The 27,802-nt window shown below is 41.2% G+C and overlaps 1 protein-coding gene across 3 annotated transcripts in view; it reads right to left on the bottom strand.

Annotated features, from left to right (window-relative positions):
- The window catches only part of LOC110975478 (vesicular glutamate transporter 1-like), an 80,005-nt gene that overhangs the window by 5,524 nt on the left and 46,679 nt on the right, over positions 1-27,802 (bottom strand). For 2 of the 3 annotated variants that reach the window (XM_022228010.2, XM_087130352.1), the window contains exons 2-11: positions 18,981-19,257; positions 17,162-17,280; positions 9,882-9,996; positions 8,831-8,918; positions 7,995-8,081; positions 6,193-6,332; positions 4,961-5,047; positions 3,020-3,169; positions 1,977-2,109; positions 1,306-1,416 (exon numbers count right to left, since the gene is read on the bottom strand). In XM_022228010.2, the coding sequence (XP_022083702.1) occupies positions 1,306-1,416; positions 1,977-2,109; positions 3,020-3,169; positions 4,961-5,047; positions 6,193-6,332; positions 7,995-8,081; positions 8,831-8,918; positions 9,882-9,996; positions 17,162-17,280; positions 18,981-19,257 (1,307 nt within the window). The remainder of the gene's footprint in view (positions 1-1,305; positions 1,417-1,976; positions 2,110-3,019; positions 3,170-4,960; positions 5,048-6,192; positions 6,333-7,994; positions 8,082-8,830; positions 8,919-9,881; positions 9,997-17,161; positions 17,281-18,980; positions 19,258-27,802) is intronic. The other variant, XM_022228011.2, reaches the window with a different exon arrangement.

Here is a 27,802-nt window from a genome sequence, read left to right as displayed (position 1 = left end):
AGTTTCAACAAAAGTTCGAAGGGAAATGACACAGTGCTGAAACTCACTGTATCTAATTGCATATAACCGTTTGAAAAGTTAAGAGCTAAGTTGCACCCCGATACTTTGCGTTCCACCTCCGTGTCTCTGGGACGAATCCTGGCCGTTAATCATGATGTTGTTAGTACTGTTTAAAAATGTTCATCTAAATATACTGGCAAGAAGTATCGTTGGTGGAGTTGTAACAAGTCACAATTTTGGTGAATCGAGCCGAGACGAGTCACTGTAACGTCGTGACTTGAGCTGAGTCGAGTCATTACGCAAACAGAGTCGAGTCAAGTATTTAGCTCGAGTTTGAGTCACAAATATTTGAGTACAATACGAGAAATGAAAACGTTAATTTAGGTATTTTTAAATTCACCTCTGTATTACTACAGTGTGGTCACACCCTATCTTACTTTTGATAATAACAACACGACATGAACATTAGAGTTTTGTGATGAGGGACTAGAGTCGAGTCGACTCATTGGTTGGTACATTGAACATACACTAGTTACACACGAGCTGTTGGCTCGTGCTAGAAATAAGGAGACCTTTAAGATCATTAATTTTGATTTAGCAGATGCCTTTAGCAGCACATGCACTGGTATTAAAGTATGAAAATTAGTCATATTCCGCCCACTATTTATACATTATGTTTAAGAACTTGTTCTCTGACCAGAACAACTTCTGGACCATCTTGGAACTCAAAGCTATTTTAGGTATGTCGACCGAGGAGTTTTCCAACGTGATCCAGAGTTATGGCTTCAATTGACAGCATGTTAATGCTTGGTAATACGCTGACAACATTTTTGAGAAAACTCAGTCCTATGAATTTATTATTCATTTAAAGGTCAAGGTGTAAACCAGCTTTTTAATTGAAATTGTTTTATTAATGTTATGTTGTATTATTATTCAACATACATTATGTTTCTTTTGTGTCAAATATTGTGTCCTTTATGTTTTGTTTCAAATATATTTTTGGGTATTGAATGTCTTTGTACGTCTATCCCGAAAACTGAAATAAATGAAATGAAACAAACCACATGATGTCATCAACATATGCACTTGCAAAAATCCCACCTCCAGGAAAAAGTCCGAAAGCCGTAAAGCGAAAACCAGCTAATGTTAGACAAAAAGACTGGTCAAGGTATGTGCATCAAAGCCAAGGATTCCAATCGTGCAAGGCCTACCAAAGGCCCTCCTGAGTGTTGCAGTAAAGGCCACTATTGATAGTCTACCTATGCCAGACTATCTGTATGAAATAAAGATTTTAATACAACTCACCTGATATTGCAAAGCCACTTGATCCCACAGCAATGCACATACATAGAATTGCCATTTCTTTTCCCCTTGCGTACGCTGTAAACAGCAGAAATATTGCTTCTCCTCCAAACCCTGCAGTAGACGAGAAGATTTTACAGTATTTATGTGCAGGGGTTATGTTCAGGATTTTGTGCCGGGAATTTTGTTCGCACAAGTTGGGGGGGGTACCGGATATAATTGTCACGGATGATGAAGACACAGAACGCAGAACAGTTTTGACAAGACCATAAAGAAATCGACCAATATCGAAAACAATAGTTTCAGCTAATTTATGCAACTTACAGCAGTGCGCCGAGCAATGCAATGCCACTAACGTATATTGTGCTGGAAAACGCAATACAGATCCACTTACACAATTGAGCACTAATGGAAAACTATTACTTAGGAAATCATGATGTCATTTGCTTTACATAACAATGTCGAATTGAGTAAGCACTCGAAATCGGTTACATCGGTTAAGTTTTCTTAACCTGAATCGCCCTACTGCGGTGTTGGTCTGCTCTCATTATATGCAGACCCATACAAAAGAATTGTGCTCAGTTTTTTTACAGCGGAGAATTCTGTTATCACAGGTCTATGTGAATGGATCCTTCAGTATGTAACAGGAAAAACGTGGCAATAAGTCCACCTACCTCCACAGTTGAAGAGTTTTCGGACCGTTGTTGTGGACATGAGCTGGTTTCGACGGAGACAGTCAGCCAGTTGACCCCCAAGGGGAACAATTATAGCCATAACTAGGTGAGGCAAGGCCGATATTATACCAACCTACGGGAAAGAGAAGTTCCACTTCGATGTTTATAGCCTCCCAGTACAACAGAAGTCATCAGAGAGTGGTTAGATAAAAATAGAAGTACAGAACGAACACCTTCGGCATCCATATAGGACTTCAGATCGAGAGTGTTAAAATTACACGACCGTTTTGCATGGAAGTCACCGCGATGGCGTTGGTACTTCCATTTTACAAGCTACCAACGAAGATTTGGTGGATGTTATATACCTCTTGTTTACAGGCCAAAATACGTATACCAATGAGTACCTTTCCAAAATGGTTCTAATAATAAATATAAAGAGAAAATCATTACACTGAAGGATTACAAATTCTTGATGTAAATCATGTCTTTATTTATTCAAACGATGGAATTCAATTACGTGAAAGTTTACAATAGCACATAATGTTTAAACAGTGTTTTGCCTGCACAGAAGCTACTGGATCGTATGTTTTATTTTACCATAGAGAAAAGACACACAACACAGAAAACAGTTTTTTTTCTGTCCCGATTGTCTGTCCTTTTTTCGTCAGTTTTATCCTCTGTGATAAGTGCCTTTTGCAATAGTGTTTAGGATATTGTCCTCTGTGGTACTGAAAAACACAACTGTGCGCTTCCTGAGTTGAAGATGTCTTGTACGTGAGGTTAGAACCATGCAAGAGATTGCAATTTAAACAGGAAACAAACCCTTTCACATGCCGTAATATCAAACATTTTTCACTGCCAGGGTAATGAAAAAAATACCAGTATCATTGAAGCGCGCGAGAAATTGATGACCACAGCTGCAAAATACGATTGGTGTAAACGATGCAGATGTACGATGCACTGACCTATCGAAACTCATGCGATGTTCGGAGGTTGTTGTAAATCTGTCACTGCTCAGCGTAGCGATTCATTTTTTTTGTTACCTGCGATATTTCGTAATGGAACACTTGCTCAAAGTACGACGGCTGGCCGGTAAGTAGCAGGTAAAATGTCCAGCTCCGGCAGAAATTAGCAACGATGATAGCGTAGACCGGAAGTGACGTGAAGAAACTTTTCCAAGGCGTCTCCAAGAACTGCATGAAGGAAGAAAAACAGTCAAGCCTCGCGTCAGTGCATGCAGTCAACAAACAGCCTTTTTGAGCTTTTGAGGCTTTTTTGAAGTTATTGGAGGGCGCTACTTCTTTTGGGTAAAAAGAACGTTTGTGTTTCCTCCAAATTTACCAATTCAAAAAAGCGCCGTCCGACATGCTTCAAAATTGCCAATGCGCGAGACGGAGCGATTTTGTTTCCGAGACTGCACCGTTCAGTTAGTTTACAAAGCTGTGGGTTTGTGTTCCCGATTGGTATAATATTGGTTTAATTTTAAAAAGGTATTTGCTAAATCTCACAATATCAATTAGAATGTCTGCCAGTTTCCTGCTAAGGGATGCACATATTTTGTGTGGAGAAATCTTTGATAATGAAGGTTGGAAAAGTGACCCCTTATCAACAATGCAGGCAAGCAGTGCTCTCAAAGATTCTAGGTCTTATTGAATTTGTCGCAACGCCCATTATGTAATACCGACTTCCATGTTATTGGCATGATCATCTGAAGTCAGAGTACATGCAGAGCGCAATGACTTTCCTGGCACGTGTCCCACCACGAGTTTTAAAATCTGCCATTTTAAACGAATTGACATTCTGTCACAGGTCAATAGGACGTGAATTTAAGCAGAAGATACACCTTGGGAGGGATACTGATGACCTTAGGAATATGTCGCTCAAAGTTAAACAAGAAAAGGTATGATGAAGGGCTGGAACGCGTAGTGGATCAAAAAATGAAAGATACGAAGAAACAAGCAAATTGACTTGATTACACGTTCACCATGGCCAGTAAAAAAAAAACAAAAGTAAATGAAACAACTCAGATTACACATTCAAGCAACGATCGGGAAAGTGTAAACGTAAAAAAACTACCACACTAACATCTATCTGGAAAACAAATTTTAGGGCTGAAGCATCGGTTAGTTTGTTCTGGACAACGCTAGATGGTGCTTGACCTAATCAATAACGTTGAAGCAGAGTGAATCACGTGAAGCATGGATGGAAAGTGCGGTAGGACACACTGCGATGTGTGTTGGGTGAAATGAAGCTGTTATACGGACTGGTAGCACCACATGCTTATGGTTGACTTGTCTTGTAGAAAATGGTTTGTCCGCCTAAAATTTGTACAGTGGTTTTAAAAGCAACTGGTTTTTAAGCGACCACTTTGAATGGTTATTGGTGGAAGTCAATGCACCATTTACCGCTCTCCGTGATGAAGAGCGTGCAAGTCGTCCAACTTCGCGTTTACACGTTTCAAAGCAAACGTCAGAGTATGATACACAGATTAATCTAGCTACCGACGCTTCTGTCGTTGTTTTTTTACAATCGCTGATTTGATGCAGCCATAGCTGTTTTGCATTGACACTTAATCAATTAAAAGCCAGGTTCAGATTTGAAGACAATTTAAAACAAAATGTAAACTAAACTTTGGGGTATGAGTAGAGGCAGTAAAGTCTGGACAAGGGGCTTGTTGTATGCCATTTTTGCGAGGCAATCATTTTTATATGTTTTATTATGCTACTGTGCTGGGCTATCATTCCATACTAACTTGCACGCTCCTTACTGAAAATCAGCCTTTTATCATGCAGTAATTGGGAGGGTGGTGTGGCTTGCAATTTTAACAAGATTAGCCAAATATCGACTCAAAGATGGCTATATCACACCAGGGTTTAAGGAAAGGAGTGAGAAATCAAACAAAAATTACGTATTGTTTAATTATTATGGCTACGATGATTAAAGTTCACGCAGCTTTCAGCTTTATTGAAAACTGCCAAACTTACGTTAGCCTTGATGTAATAAAACACTCCTCTCGCCCATCTGCCGGGCCCCGCCCCTACCTTAGTCTCGTCCTCAACCCACAGACCTGTCTGCAACGGGATCAACACATGCCGGTGTTGATTGGTCAAATCAGTTTTTTGTTTGTTTATGCAAATCAAAGCTGTGCGATGATTGGTTCAACCGAAAACGTTGCTCAGTTCATTTATTTGGACAAAAAGAAATAACACTCCACTCACGATTGTCACATTAGCCTAAATATATAATAAATCTTGTCACGACTTTCTATTCATTCTACTGGTGCACGGGATGGGATATTTTGAGGGTAGTATTTAAAAATAAGAAGATAGTCACTCATAATTCGACGAGAGTGCGTTCGACCAGAGTTACTTTATAGACCTGGAGGATGGTTGTGGTTAACTATGGGCCTTGATCGAACTTGTCAGTGCCACTCCTAAGCAAAGCTTGTTTTCTTGAACAAAATCTGCAATTTCCAGACATTTAGCCCCCTCCCTCGTTTTTCCTATCACAATAATCTTTGTCCATAATGCAAGCTTGTGGGTAGTGATTACATTCTGTTGATTTATATTTTGCAGCTATGGCGTGAGGGTGGTTCCTGACACGTGCATGTGACGTTTACGTGTAGTTGAGCATACATGTCGCCGCGCGGTTGTGTGCATAACATGTGCACAACATTCAATGCTTTTATTTTTCTTTCGGGGACAAATAACTCCTCACAGACGCGCAATATCTTAAGGGGTATAACAAGGCCAAAGTTTTAGTTTTCAGCATTTTCATAAAGGTTGTAACAGTAACACAGTGAAAAACTTGTATTTTTTAAAAATCGACTGGACAACGATGCAGAAAGAAGATTGGACTACCACAACCCACGGACATGTGGACTGATCTCCCGTTTTAGTTCAACCCCAAAGCAAACAATGATGCAGCTGGGCACATGCACCGTTGCAATACCAAACTTTTTTTCTTACATTACTTAACAGTAACAACTGTTGGGCATGATTGTTAATTTCTAAGATTGAATCCCGAGCGATCAGGATTCATTAAACATAAAAGAAAGGTTTAAAAAATGCCAATGTCTGTCATGTTAAGCTCTCTTTTGCTCAGCCACAAAGTAATCACGAGAAATAAATGCATACCATTGTTTTAAAATTTTTATGACGTGATAAAAGTTACAAATTCTCATCTGCGAAGTCCCAAGATAGTGAAAAAATGTTACCTTCATGGGTAGCATGGTCAGAGTCTCTCCTATGCTCTCTTCTATGTACGTCCGCTCTTCTGCAGATATGGTTGGATGTGTGCTCGGCTTTTCGTAGATTAAATACATGAAAAAGCCGAACCATACAATACCACAGCAGCCTGGAGGAGACATGGAATGGGAGGCATGTTGTTAGCTTTGTTGGAGGTGAAAATATAAAACGTCTACTGTTAAGTAGGCCTACGGTTTTAAAGAGTGGAAACTGGGCGTCATGGAAATTACTGATTGAATCTAGAGTTTTATGTCTGTTCATCAGGGGACAAAATAAGCCATTCGCGAGTTACATTTGAATAAAATCAGGTACACTGAGTTATATGATTGGCATAAACACAACAATTTGAATTCCCCGGACTAAAAACACTGTTGCTATACCTTGCAATTCGAGGGCAAACGTTTGCATAGCGACCGCCATCTGTGGAATAGACTAGTTGCTTTTTGCCCTTCCTATCCGTTAAAAACAGTGTATTGGTAAGCAAGGCCTAGCCCGAATCACGAAGTATCTTTGGCAACAGTGTCTTTAGTATGAAGAATGTTTATGGTCACGTGAATGCAAAGAACTCAGTGTACCAGATTTTATTCAAATTTAACTCGCAAAAGGCTTATTACACTAGTAACGAGTGAGAAACAAAAATCATCATGTAACGTAAAGGGAGCGTTGCTGGATGAAGGACATGATGAGTGAAAGGTGATTTTGGTTAAGGGGTTATTTCATTTCCCTTTTTCCCAGATTCATGTAAAAAGCCCCCAATTACATCACCCTGTAGGGAGATCACCTTTCATTTCATTTCATTTATTAATTCTGGAAGCAAAGGTTACAAACAAGCACGCATGTACGAAAATTAACTAGAAAGAAGAGCTAAGCAACACCCATGCATGATTGCAAAAAAAAGAAAACTGAATTACTGATATGCTGTCAAGCTGCTCTCCTAGGTGCCACAACAAACGAAACAAATAAATACATACAATTGCACATGAAAAACAGGAATGGAAAGGAATGTATAACGCGATAAAAGGAATGATAAACAAGATTGTAGCTGAATCAGTAGGCAATAAATTAAAAATAAATTTATCTTCAATTACCTTTACGGTCACCGATAACACATATATATAAGCCCTAAGTCCCCCAAACCCACGCGAAGATAACAATGCAACCCACCCACATACCAAAGGCACTGCCGCGATACCTCGCGACTCGGGGCAAATCTATGCTAAGCCACAGAGGAGACACCCCACAAACGCACACCGTCCACGATGAAGAACAAGGTTACAAATAACCAGCCCCGCGCTTTTAGTCAGCAAAACCTCGTCCCCAACCACTAGGCGCGGCAACAGCGTCCAAGCCCGGGGAACTCGTACTGCCATGTCCACCAGGCGATCAGACAAACAAGAGTACCAAACCCCACCCAAACTCAACTCGCAAAAGGCTCATTAATCGTGATACCGACAAGACATGAATAGCATACACACACACAAAAGTCAAAAAGAAAGATAATACATGCGTTAAAAGTACGTAAGATTACATCCTAAATTCCTAACATTCCACCCAGAATAAAAAAAAGAACAAAAAACGAAAGGATTTCACACCCCACCAAAAAATTGCCTGCATTTGCATTTGAGTAGAAGTGGGAAATATTGTTAGGTCTACAGGTTATCCTCTTAAACCAAGGGTTATTTATCATTCCTGGAGCGAGTTTCTCCACATAGCTTCACCGATCTCCAACCTTGCCATTAGGTATAATTGCAACAGCTTTAAAATAACTCACCAAATACATAGAAGACGCTTGGCCAGCCGGCATACTCGGTAAGCAGCCCAGCAACGGGCATACCAAAAACAGCACCAGCATAGGAACCTAGCAGGAAATAATCAGCAATGATATTGCACAAATACGTTAGCTATCCGGAAGTGCGCCCCCAATGCATTAGCAACGCAAACGGTATCGTCGGAATGCTGATTGACAGCTGTAATTAGCCGGAAACAGGTTACTGAAAACTAAGGAAATAGCTGTCTTTTGAATCCGGATAGGGCTGGTAGAAACTGTCATTCGAAATGGCGGGATCGACGATAGAGTGCATCTATTTCCCGCCAAATCGCTACACTGAAGCGGCAATATTTCACAAAAGTAGATTGTCTGTTCTCATGTCTATGGTCATCGTTTTGTCGTTTGTGTCTCTGATCTGACCCACGCATTTGAGGTCTGAATTCCGAAAAACGGATAGGCCTATGATGAAACTTTACTTCCTACTTCTAGGGAGGGGCTTAAAGTGCTTTATCATTTGGTGGAAGCGCATTTTTCTATGGCATCAAGATGTATGGAATTTAAGATAAAGACGAGTTGATCTGTCATCGATCGCTACATATATCAAGGCATCGGTCAAATGTCTGACTTGTGTAAATTGACACATAAACTAATAAATGACTCAGCCGTCTCAGCGTTACTGATTTAGCGCCTCAAAGTATTGATTTTTTATATTGGCTGGTTAGTTGTCGATCAACACACAAATTGGTCCATTTGGTTGATACTTTTAACTCCCGAATGACCAAGTGATAGATGAAAACGCTTACCAGAATCGTGACACAAGTCGGGGACAAGTCACTAACCTGAGAAAGCAATGGTCGCCAGCATACTTCGTTCGAGGGGTGGCGCCCATTTACTCCACATACCATGGCAGGCCGGGTATTCGACACCCTGATAAAAAAAAGTTTCCTCAAGTAAGTGATCTTGGAGGGCACAAATCATCAAGAGCTGAACGCAAATTCGAAAAGCATTTCTGTGATACTAAGTCTTGTCTTGCCATTAACATTATACACAGACAGCACAGACAGCTAACAGAAAGCAACATGGAAGGCGGAGAAAGTGAGCTTTAAGGGTCTTCTTGGAGCTTGAATATGGAGAGTGAAAAAGGAGGACCATCTGAAAATGGTGACCATTGCTTTTCATGGGACTGTGGAAATTAACGTGTTCCTTGTACAAAATGGGAGCTCACACTAGCATCTTATGGGATCGCTATCTGAATGGATTATAAAGCCTTCAATAGCTTAACCACATTTCCAGTGCTGAATTGTTTTTCCTACAACAGGTCGGGCCCATCCTGAAGTCTGAATCATAATTCTTGCGAACGCAAAAGCAAAGCCAATTTGACGTCAAAATAGTTTGTAGTGAAATTAACTTGAACATAAAATGTGTTCAATATGTTTGAATGTTTTTGGAAACTGCAACACGAATATTTTGACCTTGCCTCACGACTTCGCGAGTGTCCGCTTTCGCGCCAAGTGTGAGTCAACCTAAAGAACCTACGGGAGCCAAACTGTATATGTGTCGATGGGCAAGGTACTATGCCAATGGCCAGGGACCAAAGGCATGGATGACTTGACGACGTGTATGGATTTTCCGTCTTCAGAAACCGACTCGAATGGTTCCTTCTGTACGGGTCATCGACACTTGTGCTGCTCGGACCTTTAAGGCGGTTGGTGGCTGCGCAAGCGATTAAGCATAATTACGCCTTTACACACGAAATGTGACTGGAAAGACAGAATGAATTAGCTGCATTGTTACACACTGAGATGGGGCAATTATAGCACCCCCAACCTACATGTACATATTGCAATAAAAGAGATTTTCCACTCATGAGCAAAGATTGAAAGTTCTTACTTCTATGAGTCCCTGCAGTACCCGGATGACGATTACCAAGGAGTAGTGCACGTGACATGCCAACGGAATGAAGAGGTTCAAAACAGACGACATGAATATGGCTGTACAAAATATCCTGGTTGTGTAAAAAGAATATAGAAATACTAGTTAATACTCCGATTGAACCCACCGCAAGACACTAAGAGCTTACAAGAAGCCAAAGTGACATTTAACTTGCATTCAAACTGAAAACTGACAAGAGCTCCAGTTTATAACAACGGCCCCGAATATATGCAGTATTCAGGGTCTATTGCCAGTACTGCGTTTTTCATTTTTCTTCTCCAGGTGCCAGAAATAAATTCCTCGATTTGATGTCGTAGTTCGGCTTCCTTACTACCCCTGGGACCGGTTGATGGCCTGTTGAAATTTACACCGAATGGTTTGGCATTATCTGCGGCTCCATGCCAAGCAGGTTGATGTCCCGTGGCAGGATATTGATTCATATTGAGTTAAAATCACTAACGTCAGGATTCCTGACTAACGCGAAGTCAAACGGTCACGAAATAGAGGTTCAAAATGCATGTATAGGCCTAGAATTCAACCTTCGCCCCATGAAGTGACCTGTTCCATGAGACGAGAGGAACTTGACATGTCAGTACAATTTAATGACAAAAAATTAAACAAAAGGAAAGCACAACCAAACACAATTATAATTAATTTGAGTTGTTATTATCTCAAAAATAACCATTTGCCAGTCCTAACACCTGCTCACACAATTTTTTGTCTTAATTTCTGGCAAATCGTATGTGCAATGGAGCGTAACTTGCATTAAATGTTTGCTCTAAAATGACTGCTACCGAACCAAGTTAACCAAAGGTTTATAGTTTAACTGTTGATCAAAGCAACATAATTTTGTTGAAATGTTTAGAATTCACATGTGTTCATGAATTACAGACACAACAAAAAAGAGGATTGAGGTTGCAAATGTTTACTTAAGAGTTTTACTGTAACGTTTTTGTATCGATGAGATTTCATAGGAGTGTTGAATGCCTTCCGTTGATCCAATAATTTGAGATTTTAAATAACATATTATCCACCTTTGTATATATGCGTTGCAGTAGGTACAAAATCGGAACATTTCAAAATAATCTGTATATGACATTTTATCATGACAAAATGCTTCATTCTCATAATTTCATTATTTTAAGTCAGATATGGTTGGAATCTATGGAATTAACCTTACAACCCATGGTTTGTAGGACACAGTGAACAAAGAACTATCCAGAGTAGGAAATGACCTACCTTAATCAGCATCTTCACTGTTAAAATGCAAGTGCATAACTACACACCGCTTTTGGCAATAAACAGCACATGCATTCCTAGCCTATGGTTCCACCCATGGAGAATCACTGCACAAAGTGCCATTGCAAATTTTACGTGAACTGAGTACTCTGAGCTGACCAGGACCAGCCAATTAAGAACAGTGTTGGTAACTTTATCATGAATATTATACGGTGGCCATTCTGGGTAAGGTGTGGGGTTGTGTTTGCCTATGTAAATTTATATATTGCAAGCAGGACAGTTTACGTTATGGAACTTTTTAGCAACTAGTCTGTGGTTGTGTGAAGTTTGATTAAGTACAAATGTCATGGCAGATTTAGTGGAAAATTCTAAAATTCTGCAGTGCCTGCTTGATGGGATGGGATAACTCTTCATGTTATTGCAGAAAAATTGTAATACTTTCCAGCCCATGCAAATAGGTACAGAATTCGGTTAGGAAACAACACTGGGTTGTGATCAGGATCCACTCGTTAATTTATGCACACTGATCAACAATCAAGATAGAAGATTTGAGCCAATGAGGGTTTAGGCTGCTTCAAACTTTTAGCCAATAGGAAGGCTTCTCACTTAGCTGGCTCTGTTGGGGGGAAAGTAAAATGCAGCTTGAGGTTACTTTGTCAAAGCCATTTTTGGGAAACACATTCGGGAAATTAAAACTGTCAAATTGAACTATCAGATAGGTATCCATTTCTGTTTGGCTAACTCACTTCAACTTGTCTGCCCTTGGCACGGCTGCTATAGGGCTTAGACCAAGAGGCCTAACTCAGTAGTTTTATCAGTTTTTACACTGTGCATTTGGAAGATTTCCCTGGATATTAATGGAGCCTGGGCCTAGTCCTGTGCAAAGAATTTGTTACTGGATTGTTTCTGTTCTTCATTTTGGCAGTGGTTCAGAAGGGTCATCAGCGAGATGGAACACTTCCTCAGATACAAGTACTGTGCCAAGGATTGGTTGCTTGACTGCTTTTCTGGTTGCCAACAGGCATGACAGGGCCAGGGATCTTCTTTTTCAACCTTCTTCATTTAATCATTGGATTTGACAGTCCTTAGAACTGTTGCAGTATTTCACAATATGGCATAAGCATACCCAACTGTCGTTCAGTCTGGCCCTACCATGCCTACAGTCGTCAATTTTAACATTTGTCTGAACATTTGTCGGGGAAAAAGACTAAGACTATTGGTCATTATGCCCCAACAACCCCCGTCAGAGGCGGCGCCTATCGAAGCCAGCAAGCGTGTTGAACTCAAAACGTTAGCGGTCAGCACCAGTATCTACGCTGAGCCGTGCTCCAGATGCTTCCACGGGGCCTAGTTTTACTAGCGCTCCGGCAGCTCCATTGGTGGAACCAAGACGATGTGGTAGGCGTAACCTCAGAGCGCTCCTATCAGCTGTGGCTACTATTGGTGATAATGTTAGCTCTCTTGGTGGCACTCAAGTCAGTACTAGTGACAGCACTGAGAACAATGTTAGCAGTTTGGTTAGTGCATTACCGCTTCTCATGCCCATTAATGGTGGAAATATTAGTGTGTGTAGCTTTAGTAGTGTTAGTTGTGGTAGTAGCAGTCCTGCTAGTCAGTTGCCCCTTCCTCCCTCATGTATCGGGGCAATTTTAGTTCCTTGGGTAGTATGGGTCGCGGTTCCATTAGTGTGTTGCTGCCAGCTTCCAGTACAAGATCGATGCAGTCCTCCAACAATAGTTTTAAAGCTACTGCTCCTGTCCTTGCTGGGTCCATACAGACTTCGGCTTCCCCACAGCCTGTTCCCCGAGCAGATGGCTATGCGCCCTTAGGAGGGCATGTTCCCTTAGCCCTTAAGGAAAAGATTTGGCAAGGGGCTTACACTGATCTCTCTTTGTTGCTACAAGAAAGTGCAGCAGCAGTGCTTGCCAAGTCCAATCTGAATTCCGAGCTCACCTTAACAGTGGAAGGCAATCTCATGGAAGTGTGCCAAGCAACAGCCGCTTGCACCTGGAAAATTGACACGATTGGTCCTCAGCATATCCTACCTTTATGGTTATTGATCTCCCAAAGCACCCTCACCGTTTTGCAGAGTTATTGTTTGTGCTGAAATCATTCGCTTGGCAATTCCCTGGTTTTGGGTGGAAGCGATATAATGAGCAATTTCGTCTCGGCCAGGAAGTAAACCTTCCAGGTTGTGGGGCGGTTTGGTTACCGAATTGTGGATTATGGGAGTAGTTGCACCGGTAATGCCGGCATCCCACTCAAGCTTTTTAGTCGAAAATGCTGAGCCTAGTGCTCGGGGCCTAAATTTTTGTATTGGCCCAAGGGGATGTCATATTCGAGCATGTAAGTTCATGCACAAGTGCTGCAAATGTTTTTCTTTTGTGCATGGGGATGGATATGCCTTGTAGGTCTGGGTCCCAGTTCAAACGTTTTGGTCAAAGAATACTGAGAGGTCAAAATCTGTTGGGAAAACTGAAGTAAGTAGGGTTGGGAAACTCCCCTTAAACGGTGGTGCTCAACCTAAGGACTCGTCTCAAGAATGAAAAAATTTCCGTGCCCCTAACTCCAATTGGGGCTGAAGTCTAAGCATCATGGCTGACTAAACATCCTAATCGGGAGGATGCTAAAATATTGCTCAATGGGTTTGCAAATAGAATTCCTATTGGATACGATGGTCTAAGGGATTCTCACTACCTCTTGTCGGCTGCTCAAAATCCCCGAATTGTCAGAGAAAATTTGGCAAGGAAATTGACCCAGTAGGTGGAATGTCCCAGCCCCTTTTCACTTCGGTCTTAATATAAGGTGTTCATCAATTGGCTTAATGCCAAAGCAAAGGCCAAATTCTTTCAGGCTTATTCATCATTTGTCTTTCCCTCAAGGGGTTCAATTAATTATTTCATTGATAAGAACCACTATCACGTACATTATGCTTTCTTTGACCAAGTAGTTGCCATGGCATTGAGCGCAGGTCTTGGTGCTTAGTTGGCAAAATCCGAATCAAATTTGCCTCCATGCATGCTCCTCCCTGTTTCACCGGTTGATTATGAATTGTTGATTGATTTTTCTTTGATGACAGCTTTTATTTTGATAAGTGCCTCCCTATGGTGTCAGCAGTGGCATGTGTTTTGTTTAAGAAGTTTAGTACTTTCCTAGAATCTCAAGTCAAGTGCATGGCCAAGTCATCCATGATCACACATTATTTAGACAATGTTTTATTTGTTGGTTCTTCACAGTCGTCATGTTCTGCATTACTTACCACTTGTGACAATGTGTGCTGAATTGGGTGAGCCAATGGCACAGGAAAAATACAAGACCCAACTCAAACTATCACCTGTTTAGGTTTAGATATTGACACCTTACAGCAGAAAATCCGGGTGCCTGAGGTAAAGGTGCCAAAAATCTGCACTAAAGTGTTAAAGGACACAAGGTAGATGGCAAAATGAACGAATAGAGAATCCATCATCCTTTGCCATTTTGGAATTTTTCCCATGGTAATGGCGTGAAGTGTTGGGGCCACCTGTTAACCAATCGTAAGTACTCTTTCACTCTGATGACACTGCAGTTGTGCAGATTGTCAACAAGCAAACATCCAGTTGTGCGCATATCATGCACCTGTTGCGCATATATTTGCGTCAGAATGCCTAATTTCAACATACGTTTTGGAGTAGTTCATGTAACAGGCACGCATAATGGACGAGCCGATGCTTTGTCCCATTTTTAGATGGAACGCTTTCGCAATGCCTCCTCAAATGCCGAGAAAGAAACAACTCGACTGTCGATCCTTCCTCAAGTGTGGTGAAAGGTGAGATAAACCACCTTTAGGGGCTTGCGTTGGCCCCAAACTCAAAAAGGATATACACATTCGGCTGGAATGCCTTTTGACCTAAGGTTGGACACCAAATACCATTTGGCCTGCTTCACCCCATGAAATTTCTGAGTTTGTAGCGTGGTTGTCTTTAAGAGATCTGTCACCTGGAACAATTTCAACATACATTACTGGAGTGTGACTTTTTTCCTAAAATTAATGGGTGGGTAAACCAAAGCAAGATATTCTAGTAACAAAGCTTGTTGAAGGTTGCTGGATGTTGATGCTAGATTACCAATATTCTTGTCAATTTTGGCACTACCTCTCGTTTGTTCATCTCAGTTTGAAAGTTTGATGTTTAAAGCAGTGCAACTTCCTGCCTTTTTGGGGGGGGGGTGGGTGGGGGATTTGCTGCATATTCTAAAAACAGAAGCCAGAGCTTATCAATTCTGATATTGAGTTCCGCCGCAGGAATACTGAAGACACGTCAGTGCTGGTCTCCTTTCGACAGGGTAACACTATCTAGATGGGCCCGGCACAAACAATTTGCTTGACCCAAACTACTGAGCTGGGGTTGTGCCCAGTCACTGCACTGAAGGACAATGTGGCAGTTCGTCCCTCAATTTGGCAGCCATTATTTTGCCATTTTGACGGTAGTCCCCTGCCTAGGTATCAATTAAGTGCAATTTTGAAAAAGGTCCTTTCCTTCTGTGGACTGCACGGCCTCCGCTGTCAAGGTCATTCCTTCCGCATCGGGGCAGCAACGGCTGCTTTTGAATTGGGATCATTGAGGTTGATTCAATGAATGGGTCGTTGGCGATCAGATGCAATTTTTCATATATTTAACCGTCAGTGGTCCCTGTTTGTACTTGTGACCAAAATATGCAGTAACGTACCAAGGGCTCCACACCTTTCTTCCATTTTTCACAGGACCGATCTGCATCATTGGGGATTCCATTGCGCGCTGGGCCACTCGGACTCTTAGTCTGACTAGGACAGTTCTTTGGAATGGACGTAGCTGGGCCGAAATTAATGATATGTGTTCCCTTGTGGCGAGGATTTCTTGGCCACCTCCATCAATAATTGTGTTTCTTATTGCCACAAATGACTTGTTATCAGTGGATGCCTTTTGCATTCGCCAGCACATTCTGGCCCTGATGGAAGACACAAAGTTTCTGTACCCACGAGCGCAACCTGTTTGGTCTGATATTTGCCCCAGGTATTTCAATTTGGTACAACAGCTCCAGCATCCACGGACAGAAAGCGTGGTTACAAATGGGCCAAGTCCCGTTCTCGTAAATTGGAGGAATGTTATCACCCACAGTTTAAATGGACAACCATGGATTTGTCCAGGTACGATAAGGTGCACTTTTCTAAACATCGGGAATCGGTTATTTGTATCCAACCTTATGTGTGGAATTTCAACTCTCTTGTAGTTTTCCAATGTGTTAGCTACCTTGTCCTTTCAGCGTGTTGCCTGTCTATACCTGGGTCCGCGTTTGGCTGAAATTTCTCGTGCACTATCATAAGGGTCAGTAGTTGTATTGCAGAAAGTGGGAATTTACCCATCATGTAATGTTTATACTATGACACCAGTAACGGTACGTGATGACACGCAATGGTAATGGCTCCTGTACGTTCAACAAGGGCCATTCTTCCCGCAGCTCATAGCGGTAAACAAGGGAACATCATGTGCCTGAATGGTTTAATTAATAGTTCATTATTAATGTTCATTCAAATTTTATTAATCGGTGTTGAAAGGCCGTGACGAGTTGTTTGGCCTGGTGTTGCCATTTGTTAAGGCTATTTCGTAATGGCGGATGGTGTGCCCTATTTTTGACAAGGTATGGGTGTGCCTTGTGTATTAGGGCTGGTGGTGTTGGTCTGTGGGCCATATATGGTGGTCCGAGTGTGCCTTACTCATGACTGGGTCTGGTAAGCCCAGGGGGTTAGGTGTGCCCCACTTCATTGCATATTGTTGCCAGTTTGCCAATACACTGGCAAAATTTTACTAATAAAGAAGAGCTCAGGCATATTCCCAATTATTTGTGTTTGTCCATTTTATCAATCTGAAAAAAAGCTGAGTCTATTTTATTGAGCGAATTTGAGTCACTGTCCTTTTTGATACTAACTTTTCAGTGTTGCCAGTAATTTTGCTCATATTTTTGGAACCCTGCAGGGAGTGACTTACCTATTCGCTGGGACTCTAGACGCCAAGTAGCCACCAGGCACTTGGGTGACAATGTAACCCCAGAAGAACGAGCTGTGCATAAGCCCAACTATTCTGGGATCCCAGTCAAATTCTCGGAACTGTAAATAATAAACAACAATGTCCACAATTTACCAAACAGCAACGGGGAAACCTAATAACAGGTTCACCAGAAGGCTCGTTAAGGCAAAGTACTATCTCTGAGAGTAAACAATATTAAAACAAACACTTTAATTTATTAAATCGTAAATTGCCTATCCTCGACTGACTGGCATTTGGAATAACCATAAAAAAGCACCATAGAATGAAACAAAAACGATTATTTTCGTTTTATTTTTGTCTGCACACTTAAGGCCTACAGGCTCTATACAATTTATGTCAGCGACAAAGTCGAGGCCACGAACCAGTCTCAGATCAGTCAATCCAGGGCGCCCTAATTCTATATAAGACGTGCCACTGTCAAGAGTCCGGTGTCACCCAATGTCCACGTGACCAAAACCGAAGGATATATATTTTTTCTGTTGCTTGTTGCCTATATTCAACACTTGTTGCTCCCTTCCTACGAATTCTTTGGAGTTTCTTGCATGTTTTCAAAGTGACCGCCAACATAAACAGCCTGCATGTACATCTAAAAATAAGATCCACCCAGGGTTTTCCTTGTGACCCTTGACATGTTGCGTAATGATCTATTTATACCTGTCGGTGATACCTGACCTCAGATTTTTATCAAGAGTCCTCAGGGAGCCTTTGGTAAGGTAACCAGACTAACTGAAATTTCGAATTGTAAACAAATAAGTACGCTTCAACGGGTACTTGATCTCCAATCGTATTACAGAATTATTTGCCTGTCCAATGATTTTGCAGACGTATGTAAATTAGAAATAATTTGGGGCCCGGCGGTCCGTTGAAATTAACGCCTGATTTCATAACTTTTTTAAAATTAAATTTTAAAGTGAAATTGTTGATGTTGCAAAAGATCGAGATATCATTCGAGTATTCAGACGTTCTGTTTTCAAATTATATCAATCGAAATAGAGACTGATTTCACTCTCTAAAATCGTCTTGTCCTTTGTTTAAAACTTTGGAAATGAGAGAGATCGAAGTTGAAAAGTGTGGAGGGGACTGTTATCGAGATGGAGCGGAAGTAATATTTTACGGAAAACACTAAAACATAAACTACGCAATGGAGCTGGTATAAAGCACCAAGTTCATGATGTGAACAAATAATTTGCTATACAAGTTATACACGGAAGGTCTTTTCTGCATATCCCCCATAATAAAAGCACTGACCAAGAAGATGGTTGCCATGTACAACCGCTCTTACTGTATCAATGAGGGTGCTTGAGGCAAAGTTACACAGAAAGATGTATAATCACTGAGACGAAAAGAATGTAACTACTGGGGACGAGGTTAGCAACCTAACAAATCAGCCTTGTCCCACATATTTCATTTCATATTCGTTTCCAGTAATACTCTCTGGGTGTGAAACTGTCTCCAATATCACGATTATGAGAAATTGAGTTATGTCGTGCAATTAGTCGTGGCAATCCCATCGTATCTTTCTTAAACGTCGCTTTTAAGAGCCAATTTTTTTTCGGAGAGCTGAGGGAAAAGAGCAGGAACCGCCCCAAAAAGAACTGGGCTGTCCCAGTGATGTCCCATGAATGTCAAATTGAGCGAAGTCTTTCTTGTATAAGCACTAGGGAAGTAATCGAACGCGCTGCACATTAGTGAGGGTTAAAGATGTGAGGGTGCACTACTCAGCATTACCCAGAGAAGGAGATTGACCGCAAATACTCACGTGTACTTCCTTCTGCCCGTTAATGGTCACCGTGTTGTTGTTGACCATGTCCACAATAGCTACACCCAGGTTGCAGCGTATACCGAACGATATGCAGAACCCTACACAGCTCATGACAGCAACGACGTAGCGCTTGGCCATAGGGCAGCACTTACTGCAGCACCGCTTGCCACCGGAAGTGACGCCAGCACTGTGGTTGGTAGCCATCTCCCCTTCCTCTATATCAGAGGAATCCTGGGGTACCAGCGATGCCTTGTCTTCGCGCGGTGCCTTCATTCTGTTCAAAAGATTAGATAATGGAACAATACAAAATAAATTAGCCTACAAGAGAACTTGTGGAGAGATTTTTCCGAAAGTGTTTGGCAAGGAAGAAAATCCATCAATTTCTTCTTCATTCAGAAATAGACAACCTGATTTCAGCACTCAGCCTAGGTTTGCTCAGGGAAGTTGTCACGTGCTGTACCAATAAATTGTACCGTCCCTTTTTAGGTCACTAATAAGGTTTCGGCCCAACTATAAGCACTTGACGTGTGAGAGAAACAATGGAACTTATAAAATACAGCAGATGGGACGGTAAAATTGTCAATTCACACTGGGATCACAACCATTCATTCCATTCAACCCTTCATTATGCTTTGTTGCATTTTAGGCATTTAGCATTGTTGTTCAATGCTATTAACTGTGTTGGCAATCTCATACAAAAAAAAGAGCAATGAAAAGATCAAGTGCCACGGGACACTGTTTTTCAAGCAATTAAAAGACTATTCACGTACTTTCACTATAATTCTTTATGAAGGGGATGGTGGACAAGTTAATCCAGGTTGCCTCCTTTCTTTGAAATCTCAACACTTTTGGAATTCTTTTTTGCTGCAAAACACAAAAATCATTAAGTTGCAACGCAGCCTAAGCATATTAATCTCTGAGGGACTTATTTTGGATAGAGTAATCTCAAAGGCAATCTTCTGTCTTTGCAATTCCATACACCTGACATTTTAATCAAAATCACAGCATAGTGTGAAGGAGATAATAATGATGAAACAACTTAAGAATCGACAGAGAGATATTTTTGAAAGCATCCCGTCGACATTAATTTCCTTTCACGGAGCGCCTTGATCTCGTTATCTTTCTTAATCTTTGGCATGCGTGACGCTTTTTCTCATCTTTTTTTCACGATTTCACAAGTTCGTGCCGGGAACAGGTTTTTTATCGGAAAATTGACGCGACAGGCTTCATTTCTTGACTAGTCGAGCGATTCGACGCTAAGTGACCGTACGATGACAGGCTGCACGTGCCACAGACAGAAGTCATTCTAGCCAGAGGCAGACATTTCTTCATCAACGCGAGCATCAGATATCACAGATGTCTGCCAGAGAGATTTTTTCATTTATTTATTTGAACCTTTCAACCTTCCGCAGTTAGAGAGCACTCTCAATTGGCGCCGAAAAGTTTCCTATTGAAACCTTTAAACACCTGAGACACCCACGGGCGTCGCTAGAGGGGGTGTCGGGTGTGTCACACTTTCTTGGGTTAGTTTTGTCGGCAAAATCATGGTCTGTCGGCAAAATGGAAAATACAAAACATCAGGAAGGTGTGGGGCTATGGAATCAGACGGCAGTACCCTCGTTTTGCGTGACTGACCGTCGGCAAATGTCATGAGGCACCCCCCCCCCCATTCAAAATGGTCTACCGACCCCCTTGGAGACACCCCATGGGGCTAACGCAGAATCTATCCAAAGACACATGAAATCTGGACAACCCAGAAACATATTTCCTTATTGGGAACTTTGTTTCGCAGGACAAAGTTTTCTCTTCTCACAAACCAACTAAGGTATTGCTATAGGCTACTTGTATTTACTTCAGCGTACACGACGTACATACGAAATTTCGCCTGCTGCGCGTTTCAGTTTTTGCTCATAAGATTATGATTTTCTATTGTCCAATGTTTTGTTTTGTTTCGGGTTCTCTCCTCATATCTCAGGAAGCAAAGCCACACGGGAGATTACTTTGCACCTGACGATTTAAGTTCATCACTTTTTGTTGGTGGACTGCATTTTACTCCAAATTGACTGGTTTACACCAAACGATGTTTGGTCTGACGTACATATTTACCTTGTTAATGTGATTAAGGCATATTTAATCTTTGTTTAAGCGTATTTTAATTTCAATCTAACCCGTACAGTTGTTTTATTCAATCAAATAATCAGCACAAACAGACGAGTCCATAAAGCTATGTATCTAAACATAATAGGTTAGTAGTTTCTAGTTTATGAAAGTGAACAAATAAAGGTGTGTTAGAAACACCAACCTCTGGAAAGCGATACATTGCGAAAATGTAAGTGGCGATATACAAATTGCCCGTGTTGCTTAGTTTCTTGAGATATCAGGAGGAAGTGGTATTCCCCCCCCCCCCAAAAAAAAGGCAGTGACCGCGTGTCTCAGCTGCCTTTCTATTGCTCGAGGAAAAGGCGCGTGACTCTGCATTAAATAGCAAGCTGATATTCTACAAATATATCGCTGCTATCTGGTAATTGGGCATGACACTGTGGTGATAGGCCTATCTAAATTATACTAACATTTACCTATGCCACTGCACTACTGTAAGCGCACACAGCTCCGTACAAAGTCCTCATATAGGAGGTAAACATGACTTGTTTCCCTAGTATAGTTGCGTGATTTGCATGCCTTAAGTAAATGATTATTTTATTATTAGGATAATTATCTTAAAGAGGCAACGGGGAAGAGATTTGAAATATTCTTATGCTGTGTTAACGTCAGTGATGGGCTATTTGGACTTATTTTTTCCTTGTCTTCGTTATTTCTTGATAAAACATTTTGTCCTGTTTACATATTTTCATGCAGTTTTAAATATCTCTTGTTCGCGTAATTCTTTGGTATCTCATCGCATTAATAAATTACGGCCAAGCATACCATCCTAGAAAGGCCAGCGGTGTAAAATCATTGCCCAACATTGTGTATTTTACAATGCATGCCCCGGGGTGGGGAGATTCAACCGACATGATAGTAGGGATGAGTGTTGAATAATACACAAAGTGGCCCGGGGACATGCATAATACAGTGTCAGGTAAGCTTTCGCACGATCCTCGATGATCGATGAAGAAGATTGTGCACGGATGGGGCATGGATAAATTCGGCAGCATGGCCGTGTGCAGGAATCTGGGAAGTGCATTATTTAAAAGGTGGGCATGCCATTTTGAATCATTCTGTTGTCATCGTAAGCGATAATGTATGGCTACGGAATGACACAAGTTGTAGTTTATGGTCAGATATATTCATCTTCACGACGGTGCACACGGACGTGGGCGTTAAATAATTGTAAATTCTAGGCGGTGCGACGCCGTGAATAAATCTTGATCAAGTGTGGAATAGCTGAATATTTAAAGTTTTTGGGTGGTTGCCATCGACTGTTACGATCTCTCAATAGATCTCAAAGTAAGGTCGCTTGTTTCATGCCAAAGAACAACCTGTTAAAATTACAGACTGAAACATGAGTTCATACGTGACTTGGCCCTCGCTACAGTCAAACTCGCTACCAGAAGCCAAAAATCTAGAATACCTCAAATCTTTTACCCGCCACTGACCCAGAAGGCCTAATCATTTTAGCGAGCGGTGAAATCGGTTCTGAATTACGTTAAATCCCGCTCAGCCGGCACAATTTGGCGGGAAGGCCAGTACGGGCTGCAACGAGCAAGGCGCAATTTCTGCAAAGAAACGGACTCACCGTACTTCGTGTATAGGAAAACGAAAATAAACAGCAAATAGCCGTAATGAACACAGCATTCATTGATAACACGACCACCAGACTGCTTTCTTTGTAGCGGACACAGGATGCCAACTCCATCTTTCGTTTGGCGAATGTTTCTGTCCCTATTCACTTCAAAGAAGTCATGTCATTCCAGTATTAAGCCATACCCATTGCGCTGTGACTGATTGCCACCTGCTGTCATGACATACGGAAATGTCTGTATAATATTCAAATCAGGTGGTCGGTCAGAATTACAAGCTATTTCAAGACTGACACTGCTGTCTGGGGTATAAACTTACCTCTCCATTAGTGCAAAATTTTAAAAAGGGGTTGATAGCGTGTATTCATTAATACGGCCGTTTCACAATAGTGCACCGCTAAGAGTTTGCAACGCGTTGGCCAATCACGATGCGCAAAATTTGTCGACCCAATGTGCGTTTGGAAAGGATCGACAAATTTCGCGCGGATTCATTTTGTTTATTATAATTTCATTTTCTATTGCATAAATACTAGCGCTTTGATTTCTTTGACACTTTCGCTTCATCAATATCGGGAATTGTTATTTCAACATTTAAAATGTCCATCCTGTATAAATAAAAAAGACATCCACAAACACGGCTAAACCTTGAAGCACATTGGCAGGGTCTTTTTCACATAACAGAACAATGTCACATCCGTACAGGTCAATTCATACTTCAAACGTTTGTCAATGTGAAGTGAATTTTACATCATTGAACATTTGCAGCAAAATCCAAAGAGTTGAAATGTGTTCAGCTTTTGCAATTCCGGTCTGCTAATAGTTGATATGACGTCACAAAATCGCATTCGTGTTCGCTTTTGCGCAGAGTTTGAATCAACCTTAAGACATATATTTATATTTAGAGTCAGGGAGATTTTGGTTTTTGCTCTTCACCAACGCAGATTTATACCGCCATTTATACTGTGTTGTCAATGGGCTTGGGAAACAATTCACAACCTTATGGGGGGCAATCACGTCGTTAAGGGCTAACCTCTAAAGAGTTCAAAGCATTGCTTTAATTAAGCAAAGAGTTCATACACTCGTCACTCTGGGCAAGCCACGGGAATTATCAAAACGGTGTCATCCCATTACGTTGACCTCGAGTACGAGTCTTTAGATTGAGGTGATTGCGATCCTTGAAATGTGGCGGGGAAACGACGGAAAGAGCTAGTATCGAACCCGCTTAAGCTTGCTTCGTGAGCACCGACATGCGCGTGCAAGGGCTGGTTTAATTATGCTCTAGTATGATGCATCCTGCTTTCCTCATATCAAAAAATCATTATGACGTCACTCTTTGTGTACATGTGTGCTTTCTTATGACGGCTCAATAGATCGCATCGCACCTCACAACCGCACAAAGGTGCCTTATGTAAACTCTGTGTGACGTCATTATGTTTCAAGTCCACTCGGAGTGCCTTTCCACTTCCCACTACATTGTCTTTTACTTTAAGTGAACCATAGACATTTTACTTCCAACCATCTTAATGCGAGGACCTTAGTTCAAACTCATCTGCACCACAGTACCCGGTTAAGGAAACGCAATTTTTCATGGGTAACTTTCCACTTTGCATGTACACGTACATCTCAAACTCACATATTTAACAGCTCAAAAAATCAGTTAACAAAATGTATCCTACGACGGAAATGACAGAATAAATGGCAGGTACCGTACACGACAAGGGATTTGTATGTGCCCATAGCCACTTCACTACATACGTGAAATAGTATTCTGAGGGACAAGAGGGCGCTTTAATAATTACCATCCCCGAGAAAAAAAAAACACGGGCTGGTAAATACCAAAGAACAGGACAGAAGGGGGAGGAAATCATCGATTTGCTTGAATATATTGAGGAATTCACCCCTTCTCTGCGTTGATGGCTTGCCAGGTTTCTGCTGATGACTGATTCCCCGAAAAATTCCTGGCGACATCCATAATGACAGTGTAAGTGTACAACAAAGAAATTAGTAAAAGACGTTTAACATAGAGCTATTATAACCAATATGATCGCTAAGAGGAAATAAACATAATCGGCCGTAACTAATCCAGACCCATTACTCTGAGAGTTCACTTAAGCATTCCCGTATAACATCACTGTTCAAATGGCCAAAGAAGCCGACAAAAACCGTCCCCTCCCAGGCACCCGATATGATCCATCTCAGCTTACGCTCCCCTCTAGGAAGTTGGGCTCGCCCGCAGTTGGCGCCAAAACAACTAAGCCACTCCAAAGGGGAGGTGATTTCAGGGAATAACATGCGCTGGGTGTTGATATGAATGGATCAGACAGCCGCGCAAACACAGAGAACTTCGCCCAGCGACTTTCTAATTAAGGCTCAGCGCTCCACAGTTCAGCTTATTCTGTCACCGTGCCTTGCATTTACACACGTCAACTCAATATACACAACCTATGAAGAAAGACCCGAACGCCATTTTTTTAAATAGTACCCAGTGTTACAATTAACTTGAATTACAATTAAATTTAACATTTTGTTAAGATTACCAATAGGAATATTATATGTTTCTTGGTTAATTTACCGTGTTACACTCGATTGAAATAATACTTCATTTTTGTTCAACAGTTTTCTTGGGCTTCATCGTAAAAATCGTTGTCATATGTGCATCAATATATTTTGCTTTGCATCGTAATTCAAGATTACAATAACATACCCATTAATACTGTTCTACTTTGGGGCAATCTGTCTCGTGCAGCTGGTCACGATGCTAAAGGAAAGGACAGTACAGTCTGTGTTAAATTCATAGTAAGGTATTTACCATTTAACTTTACTGAATGCAAAAGAGCATTCATATAGGCCAATTTACCCACCCAGAAACATAGCCAGACAGAGGATCAAAGAATGAGCATGAGTGCCATTTCCCATGATTGCTATGAAATGAAAATGGGAGAGACTTATACTTCTTTTATTGAATAAAACCAGAACAGAAGGCATATTTCACAAGAGAGTAATCAATAAAAGGTTAATGGAAAAGCACTTTCCTGACACTGATTTTCGATATCATCCCTAGGAAATAAAATGATTACATTATAAAATGAACTACCAAAGATTGCTATGAAATAAAAAAGAGAAAAAAATGATTACAATGTTGCTGTCCCGAAGTACACTATGAACACGATGAAAGTCAGCGGTCGAAATTTGGAATCAAATGCCATATTTATTCCGAAATTTGAGAACCCTTTTTATCAATCAAACTTATTTAAGAGTTCAATCTATAAAGAAAACCTACAGAAGGCAAGAGATCAAGGCTTCATAAGCGTGCCGCGTTGGAAAAAAATACTGCCAAAGTAAATTCGTCATTTTTGACATATTAAATCATGACCCCTAGGGCACTGTACACTCTAAAAAAAACCAAACAAACAAACAAAAAAAACCTGACTGACCCGAAATCTGGGTTCCATGGGGCCTGACCCCTTTCCGGCTCACATTATTACCTGTTTTGGGTCACATTTGACCCATCATAGTTTGACCCGGAAAGGGGTCAGGCCCCATGGGACCCAGATTCCGGGTCAGTCCGACCCAGGTGTTTTTGGACTGCAGAAGCAAATCGTTGAGCGATATTACGTTGGATACGCTAAATGAACTCCAATGGTTGAAATTAAAACGTAATATAACTACACAATTGAGACTTCCTGAGTGTTGCATCTCACAAAGGACATAGACTGCAGTATATCCTTCGTAATATCCAATTTGATTCCATAAAGTGGATGGTCTTAGGCCGAATCACCCCTAGCTACCACCGTGATTCGTTTGATTTGCTTGCTTTCCAGTATGCCCGAAAGCCCTCTGACGTTCTTGCATGTGTCGGCTTTACTCAGCAGGTGTGTCACAACTAACATTCTTTTGTGAAAATTTGTTTTCTGGTGGTAAAGTCATTGTCAATGAGCACTGGTATTAGTCGGAATGTTGTTCAGAGTGCAAAGCAAGATCCAGTTAAAAAAGGACTGATCCTGTCAAGCCTAAAGGGAGGATGTTATTACGGATTCTATATGTAATCGTTACAGGGTTTCTTGTGACAGACTCAACAGGCTGCGCTGAAGAAAATTACGTCTTTCTATTTCGAAAGTCAATGGCGAGTAATATGGGTTCTCCTTACTTTTAATGCAGACATTTTGGAAATAAACCGATTCCTTTCATTGAAAAAATGTGTGAAGTCGAAGTAATCGGTTGACGCATATGTTCTCCAAAACTAACTGTAATACACTGTATTGTAGTAGCGAGCGCTAACATCAATTAATTAATTTATAAACTCTAGGCAGAGGCAATGATCTACAATGCATAGACCATTTCTGCTATAATTGCTTAATTGACAAACACTAGAAAGACATTAACCCGCACGCAACTCGCAGGCTTTCTTCAGTTCAGGGGTTGGAAGTCCAAACACAACTTGACTGAAATCGACACAGAATGTGAGACCATGACCTCTGTCTTGTAAAATATTTACAGGCGCACGTTTACGTTTTGTATCCCCAGGGGCTTGACGAGCAGAACACAGAGGGTGGGGTTGTAGAACAATAATAGGATGGCAACAGTTCTGAAGGCACAGCGCAGTAAAAGAGCTTCAAATTGTATTTGGGAGACTTGTAACTGCCACTGGTCGTAGGAGTATCGTGATCTGTACGCGAGCATGTGCCGTATCAATAGCGGTCATTACATGTCAGAAATGACAGAGTGGGAGTTACCCACAAAACTTCTCCCATTACTTCAGTCTTCGGTTAAGTTGTTTCAACTACTGGATTTATGCTAAAGAAACAAACAGCAAACCTCTGATCTTATCTAGGCTAATACCGTACAACAGCGCAATATTGAAACTTTGAAGGTCGTTGTAAAAGAACAACGTACAAGGCTATGACGTCATTCATCTACATACGTTGAAAGTACACACGTTGGTCAACTCTGTCAGCATATCACTTGAGAGAAAAAATACTCTTCTACAAATAAACACTTAATATTTGATTAATTATTTGATCAAGGGTGTTTACTAACATGACGGTTGTGCAGTGGGAAACTAACGCGGCGTAAATCATT

The sequence above is a fragment of the Acanthaster planci genome, linkage group LG20 (assembly GCF_054643075.1).
Source record: "Acanthaster planci isolate LZ-2023a linkage group LG20, COTS_SCS, whole genome shotgun sequence".
NCBI classification, from domain to species: Eukaryota; Metazoa; Echinodermata; class Asteroidea; order Valvatida; family Acanthasteridae; genus Acanthaster; species Acanthaster planci.
The sequence above is the reverse complement of the archived record's forward strand: the minus strand, read 5'-3'. Positions and strand labels throughout refer to the sequence as shown.